Genomic DNA, 18,082 nt, shown 5'->3' on the forward strand with positions numbered 1-18,082 from the left:
GTGAAATTACTTCGTTAATCCAGACAAGCCCGTCTGCAAATTAATTTCTCCCGCTGTTGGTTTCTCTGCAAGAACCCAATCAAAGGTTCATTGCATTGCACCACTGCGCATGTGCTACAAACTTGGAGCCGGCCCCAACCATGGCCACCACCTCTCTCTTCTCTCTCTCTCTTCCCGGGCCCTCGGTTTCGAAACGTTCAGTGCACCAGGAGAAGTGGAGAACCCGCCGCACGGAGCCGTCCTATTACTGTACTACTCGTGCTTCGTACCTCGGCCACCTCTCTCTCCATGCGCGGATGCTCCACCACCGCTAGCCCACAGGCGCCAATCATGCGCGGCACCACCCCGGCCGGACAGCTCACTCGCGCTGCCCCTGGAGCAAATCGACACATCCACGCCCGCGTACGCGGTACACGCCCCGCCCCGTCGCGCTGACACCATACTCGGCCATCATCCGTCTCCACCTCCCCGGCCCACTCGTGTGCGCCTGCGGCTGGGAAGCTCCACAGCCTCATGATGATGCCACCGCCCGGCAGCAGCAGAAGCTGATCGATCGAGTTCGGAGTCTCGGACAGGCGGACAGGCGCGCCAGGCTCATCAATGGGTACGCCACTCAGGGCTCAGCCTCACCCGGGTCACCCCCCTGGCCCCCTCTCCCATGCCTGTCAGTTCGTTCTTGGCTGCTGCTGCTTCTTCTTCGCTCCCTTTTTCTTTAGTTTATCTTGCTTTTTCTCTGCGATCTCGAGGTTCTTGTTCAGTTTGGCTGCCATTCTTTTGGGGTAGTACTCCACATTGCCGTACGCATCCATATCTTAGTTGTTGGGTCTTGGAACTGTATGTTCCTTGGTTTCTGCGAAAGCTATTCCCTTTTCATTTTTTTTGTTTGCCATTTTCAGTTTGCTAATCGAGCACATTTACCTGCAGAATCCCCACTGCAATTTTTGGTTTCTTTTTTTCGCGCATTTTCGAGACGATTCAGCTGCTTTTTTTAGTCGTTCGTTCCTCTGTTCAAAGGTGAGTGAGGGAAGAATCTTGGATCCCAAATCCCAATAGTCTCCTGTGCTGCTGCTTAATAAAGGTGTGTGTGACGGTCACATCCATTTTGGTTGCCACTTCTTGCTCTTCCTTCTTATTCCTTCTTTTAAAGCTGCATCGATTCCATCCTTTTCCTCTTTTGCTTTTGCATTTATCTTTTTTCTTTGATCGATTTGATGTGACAGTCTCCTCATCATAAGCACCTCTTCTTCTTGACCACATCACTGGCCGGTGAGACTGAGCTCTGACACCAGCCACATTGCTCTCCTTTGTTCTTGGTTGCTGAGCAGGAGACGCGGGCAAGAATCTTGCGAGGCTGCAATGCCGCGGCGCGACGCGGAGGAGGGAGCTGCTGGCGACGAGGCTGCTGCTGCAGCGGCGGCGGCTGTGAGGTTGGCCAAGAAGATCCGGAAGCGCCGCGCGCTGTCGTTGTCCAGCGCATCGGACCCGACGGCTGCGAGGAGGCTGCGGTCCAGGAGGCCCGCGGTGCTGCTGCCGCTGCGGCGGACTAGTGGGGGCGGCCGTGGCGAGTCGCCGCGCTCGGGCGGGGCCATGTCCGAGTCGTCCCGGAGCCGGCATTGCCGTGGCGGCAACCGCCTCGCCGACGGGACGCGACCGTCGGCGTCGGCGAGGAGGCTCGTCGGCACGTTCTGGCAGGTGGACAAGGATGCGCTGCTTGGAGGGGATGCGGCGGCCGCGGCGCGCTGTAGCTTGGTTCCGTGGAGCGGCGCGTCGACGGAGGTGAGTGCTGTTGCATCGTGATGCTGTTGACGGTTATGGTTGCGTGATTTGTGCCGTGTCTTGTGATTTAGGTGTCCAAGAGGTCAAGAAGTAGGAGCAAGATTTTGGAGGCTGACGGGAAGGGAAGCCGGCGCAATGGCCATGCCCGGTGGTTTCCGGCGGATATGATGAGCAACGGCAGCGCAATGGAGGTAAAAAGATCAGAAATCATGCTGGATTAGATCTCTGTTTGTAGTTGTGCTTGCCATTAGAACAAATGTTTCATCTTGGTTTTTTTTCACTCTGTCATGTTTGTGTCTGATGAGTCTAAGTCAGGCCTCTGATTGTCGTGCTATTGGAAAATTAGAATGAGCGAGCATTGTGCCCATAGTTCAATTGAGTTGAAACTTGCATGCGGAAAATGGTTGCCTGAAATTTAATGGAAACTTCTTTGCATTATAGTCTGTCATGGTGTGATATGGTTGCTTTAGGTTGAATAGCAACAAAGGACAGCGTAGCTGAGTTCCAAATCTATATAATTGCTCAATTCAGTCAGTGCTGAAGTGACTAGCTGCAAATTTGCAGTAGTTTAACCAAAAAGATGCAGGATAATGTGTCTGAATAGGTTCTAAGTTATCAAGCTACCCATGATACTTAATAAAACCTAACTAGTTGTAAGAATAAGGAATCTCCCGCTTCAGAAAAGTGATAACTTTTGACACTTTGTTCCAACTTAGTACACAAGTTGGTTTACATAAATCTGACATGCTTCCCCAGAACTTGAAGGAAGCATTTTTATGACCACCTGATCTGAATAGTGCATTGCATAGGTGAGTTCTGAAGCTACTTATAAGTTTAGACAACGCCGACCTAGTTGCATGTAAAAAGGAGACTTCAGAAAGGCAAAACCTTTTGACGCCTCATTCATCATAGTACACCTTTAACTGCAAGTTGATTCTGTAAACATAAAAGCAGAGGAAATGTGAGGCGCGTCTCCAAGGGAGCATTTTGATATGCACATGCATCTTGTCCACTTCTGCAACAGGCTATTAGCTATGCTTGTACCAGCTTAATTGTTTATTCTACTGATGAAATGGCTCAATGATACTTTCTTCATGTCTAGGCTGTTAGGGAGGATTTGTTAATGAGTAGCTGTAGCCTTTTAGGTGTATGGGACATAAACACATTGATTAAGAGTTAAGCAATCTTGAACCCGTGAGAAGGCAAATTGCATGGTTGTAAGGTTGGTTGAAGCTAATATTGAATCAGGAAACAATTGGAGTTGAGAACCAGGACAGCGTCAGAGAAATTTGATTATGTGGCCTGCATGTGTTTCAGTTTTAGTTTCTTTTGTTTTCCTTTTTCGGGGCGAAGACTTCAGTTTCAGTCATGCTGCTTTTGCTTTTTGATAAGGGATATTAGTATATGTTATTTCTACTTAATTAGTGACCTTTCTCAACTATGGATACGACCGAAGGCATAATACTGGTATATTAGTCTTACTGAATTTACAGTATCGCTCTATTTATAGTGAGTTTATGCGGCTTGAAAATTCTATCAAAGGCTGACAGGATCAATGGTTGAGGCTTGAAATAGCTAACGAGAGCTTGAAGGGATCAATGTACCTGTTTACTAGGGCTTCTTACTCAGAAATTTCAGGCATGGAATGATTGGCTGGTTGACAATATTTTGTTCAAAAATTTACTCAAATAAGATATACTGCTTGCTTGCTTAACACCGTATAAACATTATGAAATGACAGTCACTAGTTGGTGGGCTAGGGAAAAAGTTCTGCTGAATTTGTTCATTTCATACTAGTACATTCATTTCCTCTAAGAATGATAGCACTTGTCACTTGAAGTTACTAAGCTTGGTTAATCTATTTCAGGTAGTTACATGCTCTCAAGACGATGTTTCAAGATGTCCTGAGGAGAAAACGGTCAATCTACAGGATTTGCACAAAAGCTTGATTGCATCTAAAGAACTGGTCAAAGTACTAGCCCACATCTGGGGACCTGGAGAGCTGAATCCGTCAACTGTATCACTCATTTCCGCACTGCGTTCTGAGCTTGATGTTGCTCGTGCTCATGTGAGAAGGCTTATCAGAGAACAAAAATCAGATGCCAACGAAATCAAGGGCTTAAAAAAGAAACTTAGAGAAGAAATGGAATCTTGGAAGGTCAGACAAAAGGAGAAGGTTGCAAATGCTCTCCAATTCATAGTTTCGGAGCTGGACAGTGAGAAGAAGTCAAGGAAACGAGAAGAGAGGAGAAACAAGAAGCTAGGCATTGCCTTAGCTAACACTGAGGCCTCATTACAGACAGCGATGAAAGAACTCGAAAGGGAGAGGAAATCTAAAGGAAGAGTGGAGAAGATCTGCAGCGAGCTCATCAGAGGCATCGACGAGGACAAGGCCGAGATGGAAGCACTGAAGAGAGAAACCGAGAAGGCACAAAAAGAGCTTCAGAAAGAGCGTGAGATGCTTCAGCTTGCGGATGAGTGGCGTGAACAAAGAGTTCAGATGAAGCTGTTGGAAGCACGGCTTCAGTTTGAGGAGAAAAATGCAGCCGTTAATCAGCTGCGTGACGAACTCCAAGCATATCTGGATACTAAGAAAGAGCAGGACCCAGTGAATGATCCAATGCAGTTGTCCCATGCATCTGAAAATGGCGCCGCTGCAGCTGGTGCTGTTGCTGGAGAGATCAGCGATGACAGCAAAGACAATGGCTCAGAAGGCAGTGATATGCACTTGATTGAGCTGAACGTCGACGGCAACAGCAAGACCTACACCTGGAGCTACACTCCTTCCTTAAAAGGAAGGCAGAGAAGTGCATCAAGGCACGGATTATTTTCAGATAGAGGGATAGATGGTGCCAATTCGTGCTGTCTAGGACAAATCTTTCAGGACATGGATGAAGAATTGGAGGGAGATTGGGCAGAAGGATGTAGCAACGGAATGCTGAACTTTGACCATGATGATGAGAGATACGAAGCAATCAAGAATCTCAGAGAGCAGATGCTAGCTGGGTCTGGGTTCGTCCTGTCACAAGGTAGAGGAAATGCTGAAAGGGAGTACTGTGGCTTGTAAGATAAATGTAAATGAAAAAAACTAAGATAAAATTATCGCAAAGTAATGCGTCGTATGCATGCTACTGATGCTACATCGAATTGATCGATGAGATGGAGCATACATAGTCAAGGTTCTTCTTTGTGGATGAGTTTCTTTGTGTAAATGTTTTGAGGCCTTGAAAGTTGGGTTTACAGGGCTGGTGTATTCACAGGAACCCATTTATAGGAATCCAGCTTTCGATGTCATGTATATATGTTAAGGCCCATTTATAACACATGAATCCAAAATACACAGGAATAGGAAAAGTGCAGGGTAGAACTAAAATCACAAAGAAATAGGTTGTCAACTTTCTGAAATATCTTCCACTGCATCGTCCTCCCTTAATTCCGGCGCTTGCTAGCCAGCAAAGAGGCACATCGATCAGGAGGGGGATGCCTGGAGTTTGAGAAGGGGAGAGCAAGAGAATTGAGTCGGGCATGAGAGGACGAACAGGGGTGGAGCTGGGCAATGTTTGTTCCCGGGCCTTCCACCTAACAACTTGAGCAATTGAACTGATGATCACAAATTGCAAGAGTGGAGCACTGCAATTAGTGCGCTCGTGATCGGATCCACTCCTATCTAGGCATCTAGCGATTATTTCAGCTTACTAGTTAAGGGAACAAAATAACCATCAAATTAGGGTGGTGATGATTTAAGCATGCATGACATGAGCACAACACTAGGACCCTTTGGGGACACTGGAATTCTATAGGATTCATGCGAGGACTCTGCAATTTCCTACGAAATCCCTGTGTTCCAAACACGATCATGCATGTTTTCAAAGTTGATTTTATGTCAAAATTTCTTAATGTGTCTCGCTTTCCATGATATTTGGCGATCGATATGTTTGCAAAGGTCACGGAGCTAGTATACTACCATCACTGTACTTGCGGCCGTGCAGGCATCTAGGACGAAAGAGACGGCCACTGACGAGCAGTGGACGATCGAGGTGGCGGCGTGGTGCTGAAGAGTAGGGGAACCTGCCTGGCTGCCCTCGCGAGCACGTCACCCCGGCAGCTCCTTGCATATAAGCACCGAGCGCGCGCGCGCGCGTGCATCCCACATCCGTGCATCGTGGATCATGGAGAGCAAGAGCAGCAGGGTGTGGCGTTGTTGGTGGCGGCCTGGCTTCTCTCCTCCTCGCCCGCGGCAGGAGGAGCGGCGGCAGGCTAGACGGCGGCGTGGCGGACGCTGGAGGACGTGGTGGAGCCGGAGCCGCTCCCGGCGGAACTGGACCGCGTCCGGAAGCTCATCCTGTTGTCCCCTTCCGACGTGCCTCAACGGGCCACATGCCCGGCGCCAGGCAAGCAGTACACTGGAAGGGACTGCAAAACATTACACAGGTGCCAGACTACTTAAGGGCCGGCCATTAAGACCATGTCTAACGGATTTTCGCATCCAAAGGCTTGTGCGGCGACTCAAATCTCATGGTGAGCCCAGGTCGGCTGACGGAGGCCGGTGCTTGGTTCTCCTTGACCGGATCCGGCATTCTGAGGGCCGAATCTGCAGGCTCCTCCTGTAATGGGGGAGCTCGGGGATACGCCGGATGCGGCCCCGACGTTCCTGCCGCCCGTGGCGTGAGGCCTCGGATGGCCGGGTCTGGCCTGCATAAATCCTCCGCATGCGAGGCCGTTTGGGGCATCTGATGGCCAAATCTGGCCCACGCGGAGGTGTGGGTGGCCGGCTGGCCGCCTGATCCACATGGTTGTTCGGGATTGACAGCTGGTCATGAGCCCTAATTTGGTCGGCAAGCGATTAGATCAGGTGTTGGAAGAAGCACGAGTCGAGGGAATTTGAAGCTCATGGGTTGGTCGTTCAGGTAGCCGTGCTGCCAAGGCCCTGGTTGTCGTGCTGATCACGGTGTTGGTGATCGATGCAGGTGGTCGCCTGATCCATGTGGTGGCGCCCAAGGTCTAACCATTCGAGATTGACAGCTGGTCACGAACCCTAATTCGGTCAGCATGCGATTAGATTAGGTGTTGGAAGAAGCACGAGTCGAGGGAATTTGAAGCTCATGGGTTGGCTGTTCAGGTAGCCGCGCCGCCAAGGCCTTGGTTGTCGTGATGGTCATGTGCATGTCACTGTTCGGTGACGGCGGTTGGCTGTCTGTGGTGTCGAGGCCAGATTTGACCACTCAATAGCAACAATGGAGAAGGAGGAGGCGACCACTATGGTGTCAGTTGTGGCTGTTGCGCTTTCAAGTGGGTGTGGTGTAGTGCTGGCCTAGGGGTGGAAACCCCTGATCCGTGGATCAAGGGAACGATAGCGTCTGTGGGTGTCCTTCCTCTTATTGGAGGCGCCGTCTTATTTCTTTTGGTATCATTGTTGGAGATTATGCGGTGTATTTATGGTGAAAACCCTTGATCTGATTTCTACTAGATTGGGTGACTGCGTTGTTTATAATTTGTTTCCTTTTTAGAGGCATCATTATAGGCTCACGGACCTCCACCTCTTCACAGCAGCAGTCGGCAATGGAGTTTGGCTATGGAGGCTTGTGAGCTGCCTTAGCGGCAAAAACTTTGTTCTTGTCTTCCTATTTATGAGCATATGTTGGATTTGTGGGGAGCCATCAAGATCCTTTTAATCCGTGATGTGAAGACATTGGAGGCCGGTATTTCCCTCTCTATGTGGACATAAAAAGTAGCAAGAATAAAGCTTTTTAAGAACATGGAGTGCATGGTGGTTATGAGCTGAAGTTTATGGTTGAAATTTAGTGTTGCTTTGTGCATACTAAGTTTCAATCTTTGTTTTTTCTCCTCAAACCGAGTTGTTTTGGTTCTTGTTGGTGATGGATGTGTAATTGTTAAGTGTACCTCTGCGGTGCATAGATCGGAACATTATTTCATCTTGAAATAAATTTTCTATTATCTGAAAAAATGAGGGCTTTTGACCTCACATCATGACCTAGTAGAATCATAGGCTAAAGACCACAAGTGCCCCTTGTTGTTAAGATATCTTCCTTAAAAAAAAAGAGTTTTGTTGGATCTAAGGTGCCTTACATCTTGCAACACCTAGAAAAGTGTTAGGTTTAGAAGCGGGGTGGGAGTGGGCTTAATCTGCACAATTGAATTTTTGTCCGAAAGTTTAGAATATGTTTCTTAGGTATTTGCAAATTCTAGCCACCTTATAAGTCCTACCAACCCTATAATATGTACATGTGTGCCTCGGTAATGTGTGTGTGTGGCAGCCATTTTGTTGCCACAGGAAGCCAGATGCCATTAAACATGAAACTGCGTGTGCGCCGCCGACATGTGGATGCGGCGTCATAGCTACAACGTGCACGGGTATGAACAACAAAACTGGATTATCACACTAGATTCTCACAGTTTATAAAAGTATCACTGCAGTATTTATTATGAAATCTGAAACAACAACACAACATTCTAGAGAGATGACGTCAGTGGCGGGTCAAGAAAAATTAAATGGGTATGCCCATTTTAGTACAACAAACATCATATGTCATATACATTACATCACAAGTTTAATAAAATTAAGATTGAAATTAAGAGAAATGCAACATAAATTATTCAAATAAGAGTATTAATTGGTCTTACAAGAATATAAATTGCAAATTATCTTTAAAAAAATACAGGTTCAATTTCATAAAAGGGATTGAGAATGAGGGCAATACCTTGCGGATTCAGCTTGTTGTCGCGTCGGCTGGGGCTTCAGGCTTGCCGAATGCCGAGTTGCCATCGTGGAATAGCACTGGCCACTGTCACTGAGCTAGCTAGCTAATCCGACTGCAAGTCCCAAGTTTGCGACTCTGCAAGTATAGAACGGCGCAACCAATCTAACATTAAGTTGGATCCTAATTAGATCAATCATCATGCACATACACAAAATGACTTAGTACGGCACTGTGGCCGTTGGGCGCTAGTCCAGTGGTTGGCACTCGGCCGCGTCCTGGTCCGTGCCCGTGTGTCGGGCGCTGTGCGCTCGCGCTGCTAGTCTGAGCACGGGATTGACGACCTCACGGGCTCAGAGCCTCACAAGAGCATATCAGCAGAGGGCGGCGAGCCAGCGAGCAGGGCGACGTGTTGGCTGGGTGAGCCGTTAGGGCGAGGGCGGCTGTTGTCGATTGGGCATGGGTGCCAGGTGTGAGGTGGTGAGGGTGAGGGTGCCAAGTGCACCGTCAGGGCGCTAGGGCAAGGGCGAGTGAGTGTGTTGCGCGGTGGCGACGTTAGGGTGAGAGCAAGCATGGGGCAAGCGTGTTGGGTAGCTAGGGAGACTGGGTGAGCACCGTCGTTGGCTTGGGGAGTTTCCTAGTTGTGCATATAGGTTGGGCCTCTTTATTGCTAGTGTTGGGTTGGGATTAACTAATTTTCAAAAATTTGGGTGTGCTCAGGCCCACTTAGAGACCCTATTGTATTCGGCCCTGGATGATATGGCTTTTTAAATTTTCTACTTCTATCACTTAAAGAAGGAAAATTTCGCTTCTAAATCTGGAACTATGATCACAATTTGTTTCTCAACTTGAAAACATATATCCTAATACTAATTGTGCCTATAATCAGAGGCCCACAAAGACCTCTCCCAGCTCTATGCCAATCAGCATGCTATAGCTGTCCCGCGAAGTGGTTTGTAATCAGTGCTCTCCGCCAGCACGCACGTGATGGAAGGATTCGATGGTGGTTATGTTGGTTTTTGGCACTGTCGAGGGTAAATCACTGACAGTGATTTCGGGATGTGTTGGTGGGTGCGTGAACGATGTTTCAGAGAGAGAATGTGTCTATTCGTGTAAACAAAAGGATTTTGGGACACCGGGGGTTATATAGGTTCGGATCTCCTGAAGAATAACAACCCTACGTCCTGATTCTTTTGTGTGTTATAATAGATCTCACTTGATTACAACGGTATTTTAGAGGATTGCCAGAACTGATCTGCCGTTCTTTACAATAGGGTCATCATCCCTTTATATAGTAGGGAGAGGGAGAACTAACATGCCGGTCCTACACAGATGGCCTCTACTCATTCTAATATCCATCTCAGATCATCATTACGGAGTACCGGGCACGTAACTCTGCTATGACAGCATTGTACATCGTGCAGCCACGCGCCGTCTTTGCCCAGCCTGTAGAACCTTATCCTGCTGCATGTAATATGATGGGACGGAACAGTGCACTCCTGCACCGTTCCCGTCCACTTGCCTCTACGCGCCATCCTCGTCCACTTGCCTCTACGTGCCATCTTCGCCCACTTTCCTCTGCGCGCCGTTCTCGCTCACTTGCTTCTGCACGCCATTCTCGTCCACTTGCCTCTGCTGAATGGCTGATAACATCCCATCTGTCATGCGGCACTGCACCGACCTGTAGAGTCTTACACCATAGCTTTTAAGGCTACGGAATGGGACACGCCCCCCTGCACCGCCCACGACCTTATCCATCGAGGCTGGTGCCTGGTGAAGAGGATTGCTCGGGTAAGTGTCCAATCAGGTCCTGCGACCAGGGGGCTGGTCGTGTGTTTGTGTGAAGATACGGCGAGATTGGTCGTTGGAGGCTTTGCACCGGTCGGGGTAGCTCATCGACCGACTAGATTTTTTAGGAGATGTTCCCCTGGTCGTTTGTGCCCTACGTGGGTCCGTTTAGCCAGGGTACCTCTTTACTTGGTACATCGATAGGCACCCAAGACCACACGCTTCGACCAGCTCATGCTCCTCTACCACACGAGTGACTAGCAAAATCTGACCATTGCATCGATTAGTAGTACGTGCTATGCTCGAGCATACATCCGCAAAGTATGAGCTTGATCATGTGATCGACCAGCTACTCATGAGTCATGAACTTCCCGTCGAGAAAACAAGACTGGAACTTGACGATTCGATGAAAGCAAAATAGATCAATAGTTTGGTGTAATTTTTTGACTCTATTAACTCACATCTTTTCTCTAACTTCCGTCGTACATCTCAGAACCTCAAGCTCTGCTTATATGGCCTCGAGTACCATGCATACAAACTCCAATTCGCCTACGACCTGAATTCCATAGAAACTAGTATAACCGGCTAGCACAAGTTATCCGATTTTGTATCTGAATTCTAACTCGTTTGCAACAACTAACACACGTAAGCATACGCTCGAATTTGATCGGCTGTCGTGTATTATGTGAATTCGTAGACCTTCTATATGAGTACATATACAATAACTGATCAACTAATAACATCTTAGTTTTATACGTGCATACATCAACTTACCCATACTAATACAATCTCTAGACACCTACTATCGATCTTAACTTACCAAACACACCAAAACAAAATTAATTCTAACAGGCTCTGCATGGATTCGGGAGTGCAACCATTTGTTGATGCCTCCGTGTGGTTCCCTCGACGGCTTCATCCCTCCCGCTTCCCTTCCTCACCATCTCTACCTCCTAGGTTCGACTCACCCCCACCGCCACGCCTGTCTCCGCTCGCTGCCGCGTGCGCTCGGCTTCAATCACCTTCAAATCAACAAAACCGAACACTAGCCTGCTACCTTTGACTCCTACCGAGCTGTCCATCAGCCCCTCCCCTTCTTCTAGCCACTGGCAGGGCATCGAGTCTCCTGGCAACCACTGAGTCGAATGTGTGGCTAGATTCGACTATGAAGGTGGTGTTAAGTCCCCCGCTACCGACCGGTGTCAGCTATGAGCGATGAGTATGGGGATCAGGAGGTGCAAGCTTGTTGTGAATCAGACGATGCCTCTCCTCATCGTGTGTGGCTAGCGGGTAGTCGTGAGGCAACCTTGTGTGCAGTGTGACTCAGTGACGGGATCCAGCATCTGTCTTGTAAGTATCTAGTTCCTTAATTCGAGTTATGATAACTCATAATAACTGAATCACTGTGACTAACTTATTTTTATTAAGGATCATTGAGAGTTAGGACATGGTGGTGGTTCTTGGGTATTATGGGCGCGACTTTAGTTTTTATGGTGATTATCAAAGGATACGAAGAAAAATTAAGGTCTATTTAGTTTAAGGAGTTGAGAGTAACACTTAGTAGTAGATTTAGTAGTAGATATGTTCTTTGTTTTTTCTTTAGATATATTATAAACAAGGATTGAAGATAGTAGATTGATCTAACTGGATTTAGAGAGAGGTGTTCATACACACTAGTAAGTCTAGCGCAGCTCGAAAAACTCCAAGGAAATGAAGATAGAAGTCAAGACCAAGTTTGGATTAAAATGGAAAAAAATACTTGATTTCTCTATAGTCACCTTACATTACTATAAAATCACTGTACTGTATGATGAGACTATCATACAGTACGATTAAGGAGTGATTGTAATTTTTAGTATATACGCACATATGCATGTCCTACCATCTAAACATGTGCGCACCTTAGGTTCTTTTAAAATCCGAACGCGGGGTGGGCGGGGCGCGCGCCACAAAGCGCCCCACCATGACTCGAGCCCAGGTCTTCTCGATCAGACCAAGCGCTCCTACCACCCGGGCTACAAGTTGTTCGCATGAGTGACCATATTGTATGGTGGGCGTCGTACAATTATATAGAGAGGTTGCATTCAGTATTGAAGCTTCTATCACCGTATTGTATGGTCAGGTAGCGCAGGCATTGTATAGTGCTCTTCATATTGTACGGCATGTAGCCGTTGTACCTTTATGTAGAGAGCCTGTTCCCAGCCTGGTGAAGCTCGTGGTCACCATATTGTATTGTTGTTACAGTCACCGTATTGTATGGCCCGATATTATATTGCACAGTAAGACTATCAAAAAAGATTAAGACTTACGAGCTACTCGAATTCGGCTCACTAAAAACTCAATTTGAGATCGACTCGTCTGAGAATCGAGCTGAGCTCAAGCCTGAAGATCGCGAGCTTAGATGAGTCGAGCTCGAGCTATTCGTTAAAACTCGACTACTTTCACAGCCCGCGTAATTCTCTAGACCCTCGATTATTTTCCTCCATGCTCACCCAAAATTTAACGCACGAGCGGGAGAGTCCCACGCTGCATGCGCAACTGTCCCACAAGTCAGTGAGTGACCCATGTAGGCCACAAAAGGCCTCAAGCGTACTGCACCTCCTTCCCAACACCAATCTCCCTATTCCCCAATTTCTCCTGTTCCTTGTACGCTCAGTCCTCACCGGCCGCGTTCCTTCAAATCCCACCCCATTGGTGGCCACTTCTCCGCAGATCCCTGGATCCCTGTCTATCAGCTACTAGCCAAGGCTCGGGTCCGGAGTCGCCGACCACCATGGAGTCCAGAAGCAGTAGAACCCCTCGCCCTCTGCCCTGAAGATCCAAGAAGACGAGTCTGTTGTCCGCCTTCCTCTTCCACGGCAACAACACTGCAACAACTACGAGATCCTGAAGGTATCCTATTTTCCCTCGCCTCCCCATGTCATGCTCCCTTATCTTATCTGAACTATTGGAGTTCCAATTTGTTTTTTTGCTCTACGTATGCTTTAGGAGCTGAGATACTTGAGCTTGCTTTAGGAATAGAGGTCCAATATATGTATACTTGCTTAGGATCTAAATATAGGATTTTTTTAATATATCACATGGTGCTACTCGCAGGTAGTAAATCTTTTACATTATCAAAAGATTTCTTGCTACTGGGTGGCAGGAACAACTCGTTTTAATATCAGACCAATATTTTTTTTCATGCATTCACATAATTTCTGATGGCACTGTAATAGTTCTGTAGATGTCTCAAATGGAAGAATCTATTGAGATTGAATCACCAAGCCTTTGGGATGGTATGGCAACTGCATCAACCCAACAAGATCAACAATTGGTAGAGAGTCAAGGGCAAGAAGGCGAGGTTCAGGATGTTAGGACAGCAATGTAGCTAAAAGCAAGAAGAAAAGGAGATCCCCATTGTGGAATTTCTTTGAGGAATGTACAATTCCATCAAAGAAGGAAAGAGGGAAAATGGAAAACAAGGTGAAGTGCAAGGCATGCGGAGCTCTTCTAGCGCGGAACAACAGTGGTACTACATCGTGTGGGAAGAGGCATTTGGAACAATGTCATTACTTCAAGCTCCAGCAGAAATCCAAGAAACAACAGATCATCAACTTTCCTACCATTGATGAAGGTGATGTTGATGTTAATCTTGATGCTCCTCCTGTTGTGAGCCCTAGTTATTATGATCCCACAAAGATACGTGGGCTTATTTGCAAACTGATCATTGTTCATGAGTTACCATTTGTCATCGTGGAGTATACATGGTTTAATGCTTTGCTTAAGGCACTGAATCCTGCATACAAAAAGGTGTCTAGAAACACTATTAGAAATGACTGCATGAAGCTATATGAATCTGAAAAGGAAGTATTGAGAAAGAGTTTTAAGAATATTAGAAAGATAAGCCTCACATGTGATATTTGGAGCTCTAACCAAACAATTTGTTATATGAGCTTGGTTGCCCATTATATAGATGCAGATTGGTCAATGCATTGTCGGGTTATTAACTTCCTAGAATTGGAACCACCCCACTCCGGTGTGGTTATTTGCAATGCCATTTCTGGTTGTCTAGCTTTATGGAGAATTGAGAATAAGATAGCTAGCATCACATTTGATAATGCCTCAAGTAATAATAGTGCTATTACATTGTTGCTTGCCAAGTTTACAAAGCGTGGTTCACTTTGGTTTGAAGGAAAGTTCCTTCATATCCGCTATTGTGCTCATTCTGAATCTGGTTGTCCAAGATGGTCTAGTAGTGATTGAGTCCTTAATTGAAAAGGTTAGGGAGACTATCAAGTACATCAAAAAATCAAACAGTTGGTACTATAAGTTCAATGCTGATGTTGATTCTCTGAACCTTAGAGGCAACATGAGACTAGTTCTTGATTGCTGCAATAGGTGGGGTTCAACCTTCAAATTGATGTTTATGCTGCTGGAGATGCTAACTACAGGTGGCAGCCTGTAGATGAGGAATGGAAGCTCTATTCCCAAGTCAATGATGTCCTTTCTGTTATTAACTCAGCTACAGAGGAGTTTTCAGGTTCAACCTACCCCACCTCTAATATGTTCTGTCCTCATATTGTCAATATCAAGAAGGCAATAGTTCAATTGAAACAGTCCAAAGAGATACTTCTTAGGAAAATAGCAGAAGCAATGCAAGATAAATTTGATAATTATTGGGGCCTAGAATGAAATACTTTGTTTGCAATTGCTGCAGTTCTAGACCCAAGAAGAAAGATGTGAATGATTAAGTTCACATTTCCATCTTTGTATGCAGAAAGTGATCTTCCTGCGAAACTTCTCAGTATACCAGTAAATCTATTGGCCCTGTTTGTAGTGTGTTCTCTGCTGCTAGTGAATGTGAAGAGTTTGTGAAAGCCCAGAATGCCACCAATCCTTCCAAGTCAGATTTAAGGAAGTACTTGGATGATCCAATTGAGGTTATTCCTTCGGGAAATTTCAATGTACTCCACTGGTGGAGGATGAATGAATTGAAGTATCAAGTTGTGGCTAAGTTGGCTAAAGATGTTCTCACTATCCCAATTACCACAGTCTCATCCGAGTTAGCTTTCAGTACCGGAGGTAGAGTGGTTGATGATTATCGTAGCTCTTTACTCCCATCAATGGTGGAAGCGTTGGTGTGTACATCAAGTTGGCTTAGGCGAGGCCACCACAAAGCCATGGATGTGGTGAGTTTATATATGTTTTCATTTTATATCAAATATTACAGATGTAGAATCTGATCTGTTTACTTTATATTCTTGCATAGAAGGATGATGCTAATTCTATTCCTCTGACATCAAGTGAAACTCCTACTGCAGCTTCAATTATGCACACCAATTAGTTACTAATTTATTAGGTATGTACTTGAGACTGTATCAATTAATTATTTTTGTCATACCAAATATGAGATTTGAATTGTTCATGTAGCACAGCTGTAGGCTAGCAGTAATTGACTGTAGTGAAGTGCTTGGATGTTCCAGTTGAAGTATTTTGGACGTGGATTTTGGGCAGTGTTCAAGTTGGGCCAATGGCTATCAGTATTTTGGGAAGCCTTTTGGACAAAGCTTCTTTTGCTAACTTAGTCACTTATAGTGAAATTTAGTGAAACTTGTACTGTTTAAGATATGCTTGCTGTTACTTCAAACTAGGCATCTATATACTCTTATTAAGACATTCATTATGCCATGTACTTTTAATATGAATCTATGTTTTGAGCTCCTGTGAAAATTTCAATCTTCTCTGTGATTGTTTATAAACGAGCTCATACGAGCCGAACTTGAGCCTTTGCGAGCTTCTCTGTGATTGTTTGAAAACGAGCTCATCCGAGCTGAACTCGAGCCTTTGCGAGCTTTGATCGAGTTGAACTCGAGCCTGTTTGTAGGCTCGTGCGAATCTCAGGCTCGGTTCGAGCTCGATTTGAGTTTCTAATGATCTCGAGCTTGAGGTTACAAGCTCGTTCGAGCTCAGCTCGTTAACAGCCCTATTGCACAGCCAGTGTATGAAACAGTAAAGATTAGTTTTTGAGCCCGTTGGATTCAATGGCCGTACTTATGACACGTGTATTCATGCCATATAAAAAATAAACTCTCTCCCCTCCCCGCTACCGTAGAAATAGAAATAGCAAACAAAGCGTCTTAGACGGTTATTTAAAAGCCATCAATAATAAATGAGATGGTTGATAGAAAAAAATATATGTAATATTTTTGGTCATTTAGGAGAGCGAGAATATACAAATAATTTTACTAAAAGACCGTATGTGTATTGTTAAATGATATAGATGACTCTGTATGAAAAACCATCTGTATCTAGTAACCGTTTACGCACAAATGGCCTTTTAGTAAAACTGTCTGTGTGTTCTCGCTCTCATAAATATATATAGTTTTTAATAAATATTCGTCTGTGTCTACATGATCAACACAGACAAATTTTATAAATATCTGTTTGTAGTATATATTTGAAAATTCATGAAATATTTATACAAAGTCAGATGAAGAAACTTTTTATATGAAAATTGTAGTTTTCGATAAGATTTACAACCTTGCATTTGATAATTTTTTCATTTTAAGTTATTAAATGCCCAAATAATTGTTTAAATTTTAGGACAATAAGGGTCAAAAGGATAAAATATCATATTGCTATCAGTAACGATGTATATGTGAGATTGTAAGAAAGCTACGCGTGAGAGATGTCATGGGTTCCATGCTTACAAACTGCACGCGCATGTATTTCACATAGAAAATTACGTTACTTGTGACGCACGATCCCGTAAGGATGCTTAGGTGTAAAAATATATTTTTTCATTATTTTTCCTACGTTCAAAATATTATTTAAAAAAAAATAATATTCCAAATAATTCTTATTAAAAACAGTCTATACTACTTGATATTACAAATGGATTATCCATTTGTGATAAATTAGATATCACCTAATATACGTTAAAAATCGTTTATAATATGATGGGTCCTCTCTTCTCCATCACATCATATAGTGCCGCCATGCAATGATCTTGTAGCCACTCCGCCGCCACGGTCATCCGTGTCCTCGGTGCCCACTCTCCGAGGCATGTCCTGTCGGTGCACGATGTGTGAATTGTTGCGAACAGACATCCTCTTTAGATAAGCATGTGATCAATTAAACATCTAATTAGTAGTTAGTAAATGGAAAGACACCGGTTGGGAGGCAACCAACCGCCGAACGGACACTTAGCCATCCATTCACTGTGTATATATATGTAAACAATATCTATCAATAGAAACGTTCTTTGATTCTCTCAATCTCTCGATCTACTGTATATATACCCAAAACACGTCATTAGCACTTAGAATCAACCACTGAGCATTCAGCCACATCACAGAAGCAAAAAGAAAAAGGACCAATCGGCCTCACCAACAGAGAAGGCACAAAGGCCTCTCCCAGATCAAGGTAAAGACAGAGATGGATTCATCACCTTCGTCTACCGGAGAAGTGCTTCATTGCTTGATGAAGTTAGATGTGGCAATTCTTTGTCACATCTCGCCGCTTAGCCACACCAGGAGCATTGGCCGTTCACGTGCTAGTCGCCGCGCTCGTGCACGTGGTCGTCGCCATCGTGGCCGCAACAGCGGACCTTCAGGAGCTCCACTCGCCCCTGTAGTGGCTCCTGCAGCCGCTATTCTCACTGGACCACCGCCCACAATGGCAGCACGCACAGGTGCTGCCCCTTTCTTCAACAGCACACCGGCAATGGTTTTCCACCGCGCCGGCCTTCATCGACTCCAGTGTTGAAGTCATGGAAGTCCTCTACGATGACCCATCAACTGCTGTCTCCATGGCCACCG

The 18,082-nt window shown here is 45.6% G+C and overlaps 1 protein-coding gene and 1 long non-coding RNA gene across 3 annotated transcripts; one reads left to right on the plus strand and one right to left on the minus strand.

The window, feature by feature from the left end:
• Window positions 1-172: 172 nt before the first annotated feature.
• On the plus strand, window positions 173-5,019 carry LOC133924080 (uncharacterized). Of its 2 annotated transcripts, none has more exons than XM_062369456.1 (4): window positions 173-1,078; window positions 1,326-1,776; window positions 1,848-1,967; window positions 3,644-5,019. In XM_062369456.1, exons 2-4 carry the CDS (start codon window positions 1,357-1,359, stop codon window positions 4,841-4,843), a joined length of 1,740 nt encoding a protein of 579 aa, XP_062225440.1. In that variant the 5' UTR covers window positions 173-1,078; window positions 1,326-1,356; the 3' UTR covers window positions 4,844-5,019. The 2 variants fall into 2 exon arrangements, with proteins under 2 accessions (XP_062225440.1, XP_062225439.1); XM_062369455.1 differs by having other exon boundaries at window positions 173-604.
• Window positions 2,452-6,157, minus strand: LOC133924081 (uncharacterized). Its single transcript, XR_009910755.1, has 2 exons — window positions 5,845-6,157; window positions 2,452-2,712 (listed from the first exon to the last, which is right to left on the minus strand). It is a non-coding gene; the product is annotated as an uncharacterized LOC133924081 (long non-coding RNA).
• Window positions 6,158-18,082: the final 11,925 nt, after the last annotated feature.

This window comes from Phragmites australis, chromosome 7 (assembly GCF_958298935.1).
Source record: "Phragmites australis chromosome 7, lpPhrAust1.1, whole genome shotgun sequence".
Classification (NCBI taxonomy): Eukaryota; Viridiplantae; Streptophyta; class Magnoliopsida; order Poales; family Poaceae; genus Phragmites; species Phragmites australis.